Source organism: Pelobates fuscus, chromosome 7, assembly GCF_036172605.1.
Source record: "Pelobates fuscus isolate aPelFus1 chromosome 7, aPelFus1.pri, whole genome shotgun sequence".
NCBI classification, from domain to species: domain Eukaryota; kingdom Metazoa; phylum Chordata; class Amphibia; order Anura; family Pelobatidae; genus Pelobates; species Pelobates fuscus.
In genome coordinates this window covers 5,397,045-5,411,018 of record NC_086323.1, presented here as the reverse complement: position 1 = coordinate 5,411,018, position 13,974 = coordinate 5,397,045, and the positions used below count along the sequence as shown (strand labels likewise).

At 44.2% G+C, this 13,974-nt stretch overlaps 1 protein-coding gene across 2 annotated transcripts in view; it reads left to right on the top strand.

Moving 5' to 3' along the window:
- PLPP3 (phospholipid phosphatase 3) overlaps positions 1-6,208 on the top strand; it is an 83,498-nt gene extending 77,290 nt beyond the window's left edge. For both annotated transcript variants that reach the window (XM_063427643.1, XM_063427644.1), the window contains exon 6: positions 4,290-6,208. In XM_063427643.1, coding sequence (XP_063283713.1) covers positions 4,290-4,412 — 123 coding nt within the window. In that variant the 3' untranslated portion in view covers positions 4,413-6,208. The remainder of the gene's footprint in view (positions 1-4,289) is intronic.
- The last annotated feature ends 7,766 nt before the right edge of the window (positions 6,209-13,974 follow it).

Sequence of the window (13,974 nt, the reverse complement as noted above, 5' to 3'; positions counted from 1 at the left end):
CCTTAGTGCTATACGTAGGTGGATGTTTAATATGTGTTATACTATACCTGAGTTAGAGAGCCCATGGTCCTTAGTGCTATACGTAGGTGGATGTTTAATATGTGTTATACTATACCTGAGTTAGAGAGCCCATGATCCTTAGTGCTATACGTAGGTGGATGTTTAATATGTGTTATACTATACCTGAGTTAGAGAGCCCATGGTCCTTAGTGCTATACGTAGGTGGATGTTTAATATATGTTATACTATACCCGAGTTAGAGAGCCCATGGTCCTTAGTGCTATACGTAGGTGGATGTTTAATATGTGTTATACTATACCTGAGTTAGAGAGCCCATGGTCCTTAGTGCTATACGTAGGTGGATGTTTAATATGTGTTATACTATACCTGAGTTAGACAGCCCATGGTCCTTAGTGCTATACGTAGGTGGATGTTTAATATATGTTATACTATACCTGAGTTAGAGAGCCCATGGTCCTTAGTGCTATACGTAGGTGGATGTTTAATATATGTTATACTATACCTGAGTTAGAGAGCCCATGATCCTTAGTGCTATACGTAGGTGGATGTTTAATATGTGTTATACTATACCTGAGTTAGAGAGCCCATGGTCCTTAGTGCTATACGTAGGTGGATGTTTAATATATGTTATACTATACCTGAGTTAGAGAGCCCATGGTCCTTAGTGCTATACGTAGGTGGATGTTTAATATGTGTTATACTATACCTGAGTTAGACAGCCCATGGTCCTTAGTGCTATACGTAGGTGGATGTTTAATATATGTTATACTATACCTGAGTTAGAGAGCCCATGGTCCTTAGTGCTATACGTAGGTGGATGTTTAATATATGTTATACTATACCTGAGTTAGAGAGCCCATGACCCTTAGTGCTATACGTAGGTGGATGTTTAATATGTGTTATACTATACCTGAGTTAGAGAGCCCATGATCCTTAGTGCTATACGTAGGTGGATGTTTAATATGTGTTATACTATACCTGAGTTAGAGAGCCCATGGTCCTTAGTGCTATACGTAGGTGGATGTTTAATATGTGTTATACTATACCTGAGTTAGAGAGCCCATGGTCCTTAGTGCTATACGTAGGTGGATGTTTAATATCGATCTATATAGCTAGACAGAAAGACAGATATACATCGATCTATATAGACAGACAGACAGGAGAATGGCCCGTTTTCTGATACATTTCTGTAAACCTATCTGGGTGCAGTGTCCTGTCTCTATAGTTTAATAGTTCTCCCTTCCCCCCACATGCCGAGTCGAGTTTAGGAAACAGCTGGCGACAAACTCCTAAACGAACGTTTATTGTCATCCTTCCAAATCGAGATACGACGACAGTGTGTTTATATCTCAAACCTTCTACCGGCTCCCGCCTTAAGTGTGCGTATCATCTTAACAGGGACAGTACTGTGACTTACTGTGACTCACTGTAACCTAATGTGACTTACTGTAATCTACTCTGACCTACTGTAGCCAGACTGTAACAATAATATTAGAATAACTCACACCACTCCTGGGCGGCAGCAACGTCTGTAGTATTCATCAGCCCAAATATAAAAACAATAGAAATAAAAAGTTACCTGCGCACCATCCCACATCCCTCTGCACATTTACATAACAGTTGGTGGTAGTCCCACTGCCATGGCCATTAACGTGTCCGCTCACTGGCTACAATAAGGCAAACCTCTCTAACAATTCACCATGCTGTCTCTAAGTGACTTCTATCTATTCTGACTGCCTCCATCGATTTTTACCAGCGGGTGTCCGAGGACTGGGAGTCGACATAAGTCAAGTGACATCAGTGAATTGACTGAATTGGACAATTTTTAAATGTAATGGGTCGTTGTCCTGTCACCATGTCGTTCTGTTTAGAATACGTTCTGAGGGCTGATAGGTTTAAATATTACTAGATTTTTCAATAGACTTTTTGTAAAAGTTGAAGTGCATTAGAATTCAAATTAATTCAAATTCCTAGCGAATCCTGAGCCAGTACGGAGTCATTAATAAACCAATTTACATCTAAAGTTTCTACTAAGTGAAATAAATGGACAGAACTGTAATCTGCTAATAATTAAAACATTTAAATAAAGGGGGTGGGCACTGTCTCCGCTATATTAATATATATAAATAATATAGTACTATGTTATTATATTGGATTTATTTTGCATGCCACTAGACCCAGCAGTGTAACCGTAGGGATCTCTCCACAGCCGGGCCAATTGTAAAATATTGCACCTTTTAAGGCTATATTCTGTAATGACTGCCGCTGGCCAGGTCACACAAATTACAGACAATCTCTGAAAGCTTTATCTGAGCCCAGCTTTCTCCAGGATCTTCTCCATGTCCGTGGGGTGCTCTATAGGCACACAGAGGGCTAATACATTACCCCTGACCTTTATTGGGAGAGACACAGCCTAATTGTTATTTAGAATGGCTGCCTAGCCGCCCGCTCGATGCCGTCACTGGAAGTGGTTAAATGCCAACTCAGACTTATTAAAAACAATTCAGATAAAAGGACACGCAAGATCTGACCCATCTAAATGGCTCATTCATTCGCCTGATAATGATGTGAGGGTGACATTGAGTTAATGTGACATTGCTAACAGGATATGATAAATGTAAACCTCTAATGACTACTGTCTGCTGTGGATAAGGCTCAGAAAGCTTATTATCTATTAAAAGTCTGAAAATATCCACATTAATCCTTCTCTGCGTCCGCTAATAGCAGTGCGAAGGACCCGTTATTCTCAGCGATTGGGTGTTGGGTGGAAAGCATTGCAAATAATTACGATATCAGAATTGCTTTTTATGGCAAGAATTAAGATGTTCGATACAAATGATGTGCATTCAGTAAGGGCAGTGGTTGGCAGCGCGTTTAGGGTAATGTTCAGGGTGCTTTTAGTGGGGGTCCCTCTAGGGGGGTGTCTTGGCACTTCATCTGAGCACACAGATCTTCAGATAAGAACTGCAAAATCTATTAAAGTAACCGAAATAAGAGACTTTGTGTCCTTTTTAATTAATGACTTGATCTAAGTTAATAATTGAATAAAAAAATATAGTCCAAAATAGAGGAACATATTGAGGTGGTGGACGCCTTGATTTCAGGTACTGCGCTGTGATGAACGTGTCAGGTGTTCCCACATTAAACCCCAGCTGAGCGCCTACACCTATCTGAGTGTTGTCCCTCTTTGAAGCACGATGTAAAGGCCCAGAATGTCTGATCACAATCGGAAAGGTTCCATTCCTATCCTGTATCCACTGCGTTTATACTAAGGGTGGGGAACGCTTTCTGCAGGAAATGAACCCAAACGAGGAGCATTACCCGGTCCCTGCCCTTTGTTGTGTGTCAGGGTTCAGGCACAGCCGTCTGTCTGCTGGGGTTAAGTTTCAGTTTTCCTGCCAGTGTTTGTGTAAGCGCATACCTGGCCCAGCCAGCGATTCTTAGCAACCTGAAGCCTGTCGTTCTGAGACCCAGGAAATTTACATGAAAACACTGAACAATCCACTCTCCTCTGAAACACGATTACTGCCTGACCTGCGCTACTGCTGTGTGCCTTCTCTGCAAAGCAATAATGGGGGAAAAGCACACAGCGTTTACACTAAGGCACTGTTTATTTGGAGATTGTAATTTACACACAGGATCCTCCCAGACTGCCCAAAACTCACAGCAGATCACCTTCTCTGGGTGGTTAATTGCCAATAAAGCAGTTTTTATTTTGGGTAATGGTGTCCCCAGCTGACACCGTTAGAAAGTACTCTGTCTGAATCCTGAGCCGGGAGAGCCCAGATTAAGGAAACGAGGTGGACGTTGTAGCTATATTTCTATCCAGATATGTTAAATGTTGGCTTTTTCACATCCTGCAGGCAGTTTCCGCTATTGAGGATTCAGGAAATGATGGTCAAATATCTCTTCCTTCCATTGGTGTCAACCTACGGGTCATTAAATATATACATATATTGTGTGCTCGGCTAGAATAGTGACTGATTCCAATGTGGCTCAATGAGCAGTCACCAGACTGGAACATTTATTGCTATGGCAACTGCCCCAATATCTTTATAATTTAAATGTCATAACATACAGAATTCTTTAAATTCATCTTTTTCCTTTGCTAAATATGTGAAATAATCATTCTCCTGGTTTGTATAAAAGAGGACAGAAATTAGATTTAGCGGCGTTATTGGCTTTATAGTGTAAATTATTATACATATTGATTTGTATATGTGGAGTATCGTTTCCATGACTGAAGGTGTCTTGCTTTTACTCTGCAGGTTTTCTACGTATCGGATCTCTTTAAGACGCCAAAGAAGAGTTGCCCACCTCCCTCGGTTAGACGGGATGTCCTCGCTCCTGTGGACATGATCGACAGAAACAGTCATCACAATATTGTGTAAAGTCTCCAACCAACTGCAGAATTACTTCTGACCGTGAATACAACTACCTGCTGCTTTCAAATCTCATCAGACAGTAGAATGTAGGGAAAAACATTTTACCCAACCAAAAAAAAAAAAAAAAAAAACAAAACAAAAATAAAACATGTCTGTCATGAGGCCTTACAGATTGCAACGTTGTCTGGACTTATCACCCAATGAAAGCTGAGAGCCAGGCAGCCAATGAGAACGGAGGAGTTGGAATTCAGGATGTGTGATTGGCTAACGAACGTTCATGTTCTAGTGAACACGCTGATATATTTATAAACAATAAAGGTTTTTATGATAAGGGAGCCGGATGTGTGGCTTACAGCAAAGCTAAACCACGAATTAACCACCGCACTATCCATTTAGATCGGAATAGCACTGAATAGGGTTGGGGTTCAGGCCCCATGAAATCACCTCTTATTTGATGTAGTTTGGGGTCGTCCATGTGACTCAGAATGACGACAAGATCTAAGCTATGTTTTTGTGAATTTCATACAAACGAAGATTTTAAAAAGAAAAAAACACTTATTTTTGGATGTAACCGATCACGTGTACACCTCATTCAGATATCTCGGATCGTGTAGGCAACTCGCTTCCTATACATCTTAATCGATGTAGAAACCCCCTAATTAACTAAGGAAGGCTTTTAGAAGCTTAAAGGGACAGTAAAGCCACACATGATATCTTCAGGCAGGTATCAGACTGATGTCTGGAGTGTACATATTTAAGTGCCTTTACAGTAGACAAACTTCCAGTAAGATTTTCATGAAAGACGTTCATGCACTTCACAGACTTCCGTTGTGGTCTTTTGAATGGGCTTTAATGGGACACGACTGATTTGCTCGCTAACATGTGGGTCTGATCACCACTACAGAGGGTTAGGTATATGTTTATAGACACACATTGATGCTGGCACTGTATATCATAGCACAACATCTTGTAATACAATAGAGCACTTTCCATTGGCCTTACCGTCCCTTTTAATCAGTCATGGCTTCGTTGAATTCTTCCTTCAAAAACCTGAGGGATTCCTTCAATGGGACAAATTATTGATCCGATTTGACCTTGGGTTTGACACCCAATGAAGCCTTATTCACTAGTTTGCCGATGTGCTGCGGGGCAGGACATCACAATTCACAGACCCGACCCTTTGGAGTCTGTCGATTCTTCTACAGGTTGAATTTCTTTCAAAACGTCTCATCATTTCAAATAGTAAATAGAACCGATATCAGGTTTCTAACGAACACAAGGGAAGGATTATCTTATAATCAAACCTTTAAAAGGGCTTAATCTAAAGGGATTACAATAACCGTGAAAATGATCATTTGCACATCCTTACTACAAGAGGATCCGTCCTGTCATTTCAACTATAGCAAGCTATGATTTTTATATATAAATATATATATTATATAAATATTGTATAAAACATTAAAAATTAACTTTGTATATTATTTCTGAAAACAATTTTAGATATATCCACTAAGCGTGTCGACCTGTGTATCCGGCTGCTTTATAAAAAAAATAAAGAATAAAAAGCAGCCGTTTCATGTTAGTCTAGTCAACTAAACTATTGTAGATCTGTGGTAGTCGTTTCACTATTAAAACTGCAGCTAACGGCAACTGTATAAAGAAAAATAAATTCTCTGTATTTTTGTAATGTTTAATTTTGTAAAAAAAAAATTGAATACCTTTTGTAGGACACAAACTTAAAGTTGTTTTTGCAGAAATGGCTGTAAAAAGATGCTTTTTAAATAAAAGCTGATAACTTTTAATTATTCTATTAAAATGTTTTGTGTCATTTATACACTCTTAGGGACGGATTTCTCATTAGACAGCAAGACCCCAAGTGATACACACTGTATATCATAGGACAGCACTGAGTGACACACACTGTATATCATAGGACAGCACTGAGTGATACACACTGTATATCATAGGATAGCACTGAGTGATACACACTGTATATCATAGGACAGCACTGAGTGATACACACTGTATATCATAGGACAGCACTGAGTGATACACACTGTATATCATAGGACAGCACTGAGTGACACACACTGTATATCATAGGACAGCACTGAGTGATACACACTGTATATCATAGGACAGCACTGAGCGATACACACTGTATATCATAGGACAGCACTGAGTGATACACACTGTATATCATAGGACAGCACTGAGTGATACACTGTATATCATAGGGCAGCACTGAGTGATACACGCTGTATATCATAGGACAGCACTGAGTGATACACACTGTATATCATAGGACAGCACTGAGTGATACACACTGTATATCATAGGACAGCACTGAGTGATGCACACTGTATATCATAGGACAGCACTGAGTGACACACTGTATATCATAGGACAGCACTGAGTGATACACTGTATATCATAGGACATCACTGAGTGACACACACTGTATATCATAGGACAGCACTGAGTGACACACTGTATATCATAGGACAGCACTGAGTGACACACACTGTATATCATAGGACAGCACTGAGTGATACACACTGTATATCATAGGGCAGCACTGAGTGATACACACTGTATATCATAGGACAGCACTGAGTGATACACACTGTATATCATAGGACATCACTGAGTGATACACACTGTATATCATAGGACAGCACTGAGCGATACACACTGTATATCATAGGACAGCACTGAGTGATACACTGTATATCATAGGACAGCACTGAGTGACACACTGTATATCATAGGACAGCACTGAGTGACACACACTGTATATCATAGGACAGCACTGAGTGATACACACTGTATATCATAGGGCAGCACTGAGTGATACACACTGTATATCATAGGACAGCACTGAGTGATACACTGTATATCATAGGACAGCACTGAGTGACACACTGTATATCATAGGACAGCACTGAGTGACACACACTGTATATCATAGGGCAGCACTGAGTGATACACACTGTATATCATAGGACAGCACTGAGTGATACACTGTATATCATAGGACAGCACTGAGTGACACACTGTATATCATAGGACAGCACTGAGTGACACACACTGTATATCATAGGACAGCACTGAGTGATACACACTGTATATCATAGGACAGCACTGAGTGATACACACTGTATATCATAGGGCAGCACTGAGTGATACACACTGTATATCATAGGACAGCACTGAGTGATACACTGTATATCATAGGACATCACTGAGTGATACACACTGTATATCATAGGACAGCACTGAGCGATACACACTGTATATCATAGGACAGCACTGAGTGATACACACTGTATATCATAGGACAGCACTGAGTGATACACACTGTATATCATAGGACAGCACTGAGCGATACACACTGTATATCATAGGACATCACTGAGTGATACACACTGTATATCATAGGACAGCACTGAGCGATACACACTGTATATCATAGGACAGCACTGAGTGATACACTGTATATCATAGGACAGCACTGAGTGACACACTGTATATCATAGGACAGCACTGAGTGACACACACTGTATATCATAGGACAGCACTGAGTGATACACACTGTATATCATAGGGCAGCACTGAGTGATACACACTGTATATCATAGGACAGCACTGAGTGATACACTGTATATCATAGGACATCACTGAGTGATACACACTGTATATCATAGGACAGCACTGAGCGATACACACTGTATATCATAGGACAGCACTGAGTGATACACTGTATATCATAGGACAGCACTGAGTGACACACTGTATATCATAGGACAGCACTGAGTGACACACACTGTATATCATAGGACAGCACTGAGTGATACACACTGTATATCATAGGACAGCACTGAGTGATACACACTGTATATCATAGGACAGCACTGAGTGACACACTGTATATCATAGGACAGCACTGAGTGACACACACTGTATATCATAGGGCAGCACTGAGTGATACACACTGTATATCATAGGACAGCACTGAGTGACACACTGTATATCATAGGACAGCACTGAGTGATACACTGTATATCATAGGACAGCACTGAGTGATACACTGTATATCATAGGGCAGCACTGAGTGATACACACTGTATATCATAGGACAGCACTGAGCGATACACACTGTATATCATAGGACAGCACTGAGTGATACACTGTATATCATAGGACAGCACTGAGTGACACACTGTATATCATAGGACAGCACTGAGTGACACACACTGTATATCATAGGGCAGCACTGAGTGATACACACTGTATATCATAGGACAGCACTGAGTGACACACTGTATATCATAGGACAGCACTGAGTGATACACTGTATATCATAGGACAGCACTGAGTGACACACACTGTATATCATAGGGCAGCACTGAGTGATACACACTGTATATCATAGGACAGCACTGAGTGACACACTGTATATCATAGGACAGCACTGAGTGATACACACTGTATATCATAGGACAGCACTGAGTGATACACTGTATATCATAGGGCAGCACTGAGTGATACACGCTGTATATCATAGGACAGCACTAAGTGATACACTGTATATCATAGGACAGCACTGAGTGACACACGCTGTATATCATAGGACAGCACTGAGTGATACACACTGTATATCATAGGACAGCACTGAGTGATACACGCTGTATATCATAGGACAGCACTGAGTGATACACACTGTATATCATAGGACAGCACTGAGTGATACACACTGTATATCATAGGACAGCACTGAGTGATACACACTGTATATCATAGGACAGCACTGAGTGATACACACTGTATATCATAGGACAGCACTGAGTGATACACACTGTATATCATAGGACAGCACTGAGTGATACACACTGTATATCATAGGGCAGCACTGAGTGATACACACTGTATATCATAGGGCAGCACTGAGCGATACACACTGTATATCATAGGACAGCACTGAGCGATACACAGTGTATATCATAGGATAGCACTGAGTGACACACACTGTATATCATAGGACAGCACTGAGTGATACACACTGTATATCATAGGACAGCACTGAGTGATACACACTGTATATCATAGGGCAGCACTGAGTGATACACATTGTATATCATAGGATAGCACTGAGTGATACACACTGTATATCATAGGACAGCACTGAGTGATACACACTGTATATCATAGGACAGCACTGAGTGACACACTGTATATCATAGGACAGCACTGAGTGATACACGCTGGATATCATAGGGCAGCACTGAGTGATACACACTGTATATCTGTAGCGGAGGGCTGATTTCTCGCAGCTATTCTCCACTTTAGATCCAAGGAAGGCTCAGGAACAAGTCATTAGTAAATCCACAGCAGAGTTTCCAGCAGGTAAAACGGTACAGCAATATCCCCACAGCACTCCCAATAACTGGACGACACACAGTTTCAGGAGTAGAACTAGCAATCGTTTATTCCAGGGTTTCTTATAAAGCCTGCTCCCATGCAAGGGAGGGAACTACAGCAATTATGATAGTAACCAATAACATTCTTGTTACCTCCCACACATCTCCTCCCCTCAGAGGGAGTCATAATCCCCTTAAGTTGTACAGTAGTTTACCCCAAACTTGGATGTACCTCTAAAATATCATATAGCTTTAATATCAGGGTACCGCTGGGTAGCCCTGATCTGGGTGAATATAATATCCAAAATTCACCCAGATCGGACCAGGGGTTCGGCAGTTACCGGCAAGTGAAGTTTGACCGACCGCACACGAGTTGGTATCCGAAAAGGGTTCCATGAGAATGGGCCCTGCGGTCGGTCTCCGTTCGGTAGTTAAAATAGACATTTACAATTGCCATCCACATTTACATTCACCTAGATAGTGATTCCCTCATTCGGTACTTTATTACTACCGAATGGGGATTCGTTATGTCTCTCCGTTCGGCAGTTACGGAGCTCTGGAGGTCTCAGCGGTGTTTGGTTGTCTGAGTGTCCGATTTGAGTTCCAGGCACTCGACGACCAAACACCGCTGGGATTTTCATGCGTAAGATGGCCGCCGCCACGTGTACGCATGCCGAATGGCGGCCACCCAGATACAATGTTAATGCCGGTTAACTTGTGGTTTGGGGAAGAATGTGAGCCTTAATTGCTGGCACACTTCTCTCCGGGGTGGCCCCTCCGTTCGGTAGTTTCCATAAGTATATAGTACGGATGGAAACTACCGAATAACATATAATTCACATAATAAACAGACGAACAGCAATTTTAACATAGGGAAAAATTATACGGACACAGTCACACAGGCATTTTGCAGGACAGGCTTACTGCATTCCGCTACACTGCTCCCCCTTGCCCACAAGCCGGCATACACAGTCTGATCCCACACGGATCGGCTTGGGGATGACCGGGGTGCTCACGGATCATTTCTCCAGATCAGTTTGTCGCGACAACCCGTCGGCGTTTCCATTTTGCTTACCCGGGCGGTATTGAATGTGAAAGTCAAAAGGCTGTAGCGCCAAACTCCAGCGCAGCAGCCTGGCATTGTCCCCAGCCACCCGGTTCAGCCAGACTAACGGGTTGTGATCCGTGAGCAGCGAAAAAGCCTGTCCATACAAATAGGGTTGCAATTTCTTCAAGGCCCACACCACAGCCAGGCATTCCTTCTCGATGGCGGCGTAGCTTACTTCCCGGGGTAAAAGTTTGCGACTGATGTAAGCCACGGGATGTTCTCCGCCATCGGCCCCGACTTGGCTTAATACTGCCCCCAATCCAAACATAGAAGCGTCTGTGTGGACAAGAAAACGTTTAGTTGGATTGGGAGCGGCCAAGACAGGGGCATTAACAAGTGCATCTTTCAAGTTTTGGAATGCCTGCTCACACTCCGGGGTCCAGGTTACTTGGCGGGGAAGGTTTTTACGGGTCAGGTCAGTGAGGGGTTTGGCCAGGGCACTATAATTGGGGACAAACTTCCGATAATACCCTGCTGTCCCTAAGAAGGCTAACACCTGGGTTTTGGTCGTCGGGGTAGGCCACTGGGATACCGCCTCTACTTTGGCGGGTTCCGGCTTCTGCTTACCACAGCCCACTCGGTGGCCCAGGTACTGTACCTCGGCCATCCCGATACTACATTTAGCTGGCTTTAGGGTCAAACCAGCCTCCCTGATCCTGTCTAGGACCGCTCCTATATGGGCCAAGTGTTCCTGCCAGGTATCGCTAAATATGGCAATATCATCGAGATATGCGCAGGTATAGTCTTGGAACCCATCTAGGAGACGGTCCACCATCCGCTGGAAGGTAGCTGGCGCGTTTTTCATCCCAAACGGCATGACCTTAAATTGGTACAGGCCGAATGGGGTGACAAAGGCGGACTTGGGGATGGCGTCCGGGGCCAGGGGAATCTGCCAATACCCTTTGCACAGATCAATCGTGGTAAGGTATTGCCCCCTGGCCATCCGGTCTAGTAACTCATCGATCCTAGGCATCGGGTATGCGTCGGATACGGTCTTCTCATTCAGTCTCCTGTAGTCCACGCAAAAGCGGGTCGTGCCGTCCCGCTTTGGTACGAGGACCACTGGAGATGCCCAGGGACTATCTGAGGGCTCAATCACTCCTAACTGTATCATCTCCTCAATTTCTTTGCGCATATTCTCCCGGACCGCTTCAGGGATGCGGTACGGGGTCTGGCGCATGGGGAGTTGACCTGGGGTGTCTACTCGGTGGGTAGCCAGAGGGGTGTATCCAGGTACATTAGAAAAGGTTTCCTGCTTTTCCTGCAGCAGCTGTTGTACCTCGATACGCTCCTGTGGGCTCAACCGATCCCCCAATACAACTGCTCCTAAATCCCCAGCCAGCTGTCCGTCTTCTAACAGATCGGGGAGGGGTAGGCTGTCGCTCTCTTCAGAGGTGGGGGCGCAGATCGCTGTCACCTCCTCTGAACGTTCCTGGTAAGGTTTCAGCATGTTCACATGGATCATGCGTCGCCCCCCATTCCCTGCGCAGTGGCCAATTATATACGTGGTGTCACATCGTTGTTCTACCACTCTATAAGGACCTTGCCAGGCGGCCTGTAGCTTATCGTGTCGAACAGGTTTTAAAATTAAAACTTTCTGTCCGACCTGAAAGCTGCGGTCCCTGGCGCCTCTATCGTACCAGGTGCGCTGCCGCGTCTGAGCTGCCTGTAGGTTTTCCTTTACCGTCTTGGTGAGTGCTTCCAGGCGATCTCGGAGGGCCAACACATATGGTACAATAGGGGTACCGTCCACGCTACGGTCTCCCTCCCAGTGCTCTCTAATCAAGTCTAGGGGTCCCCTTACTCTCCTCCCGAATAGCAGCTCAAAAGGGGAAAATCCTGTAGATTCCTGCGGCACTTCCCTGTAAGCAAACAGTAAGTGCGGCAGGAATTTTTCCCAGTCTCGGTGAGTCTCTGCGAAGGTTCGTAGCATCTGTTTTAAGGTGCCATTGAATCGTTCGCAGAGCCCATTAGTCTGGGGGTGGTACGGAGCACTAATTATAGGCTTAATTTTACAGAACTTCCAGAGTTGTTGGGTAACCTCTGCCGTGAACTGAGTGCCCTGATCCGAGATGATCTCCCTGGGTAGCCCCATCCGGGAGAAAACCTGCATCAGCGCCTCAGCCACCGTCTCTGCATGTATATTAGTTAAAGCTACCGCCTCGGGGTAGCGCGTGGCATAGTCTACTACAGTCAGGATGTATCGTTTGCCCGAGGGGCTGGGTTTTCGGAAGGGACCTACAATATCTACGGCAACCCTATGAAAGGGTTCCTCAATTATGGGTAGGGGGTGCAGCTTCGCCTTATGCTTATCCCCCCTCTTTCCCACCCTCTGGCACGTGTCGCAGGTATTACAGTACCTGCGTACCTCCTGGCTAATCCCTGGCCAAAAGAAACTCTGGGTCAATCGATATCTGGTACGGCTGACCCCCAAATGTCCGGATAGCGGAATATCGTGCGCTATCCGGAGTAATTCGGTTCGGTACCTCTGAGGTACCACCAGCTGTCTTGTGGTAATGGGGTCTGACCCGTCTATTTGTTTACTTGATTCCCGGTATAATAACTGTCGGTCCCATACAAATCTTTCCCCCTCCGCCCCCGGTTGGATAGAGGTGACCTTGTCTCGGTATACCTGTAAGGTGGGGTCAGTGACTACCTCGGCTACAAACTCGTCAGGAGGGGCCCAAGGGATACAGTCTAGGGAAGGGGAGGAATCTCTTACCTGGACCTCCGGCAGTGCGTTGTTTTGTTGGGTGCGGGCCTGTTGCCTGGTGACTACTGGGTGTGCTTCTTCAGTAGGTTGTGGTTCAAATGCGGAGGTGAGTTTGCCCAGGTCATTCCCCAGGACCACCTCAGCAGGTAATTGCGGCATTAGTCCCACTTCCACATTCCCGTACCCCGCACCCCAATGCAAATGTACCCTGGCTGTGTCTAGCCGATACACGGCTCCCCCTGCAACCCTGACAGCCACAGTCTTATTCAGTTTAGCCTTATCTGGAACCAAATGGCTTTGCACCAGGGTGATGGTGGCTCCTGAGTC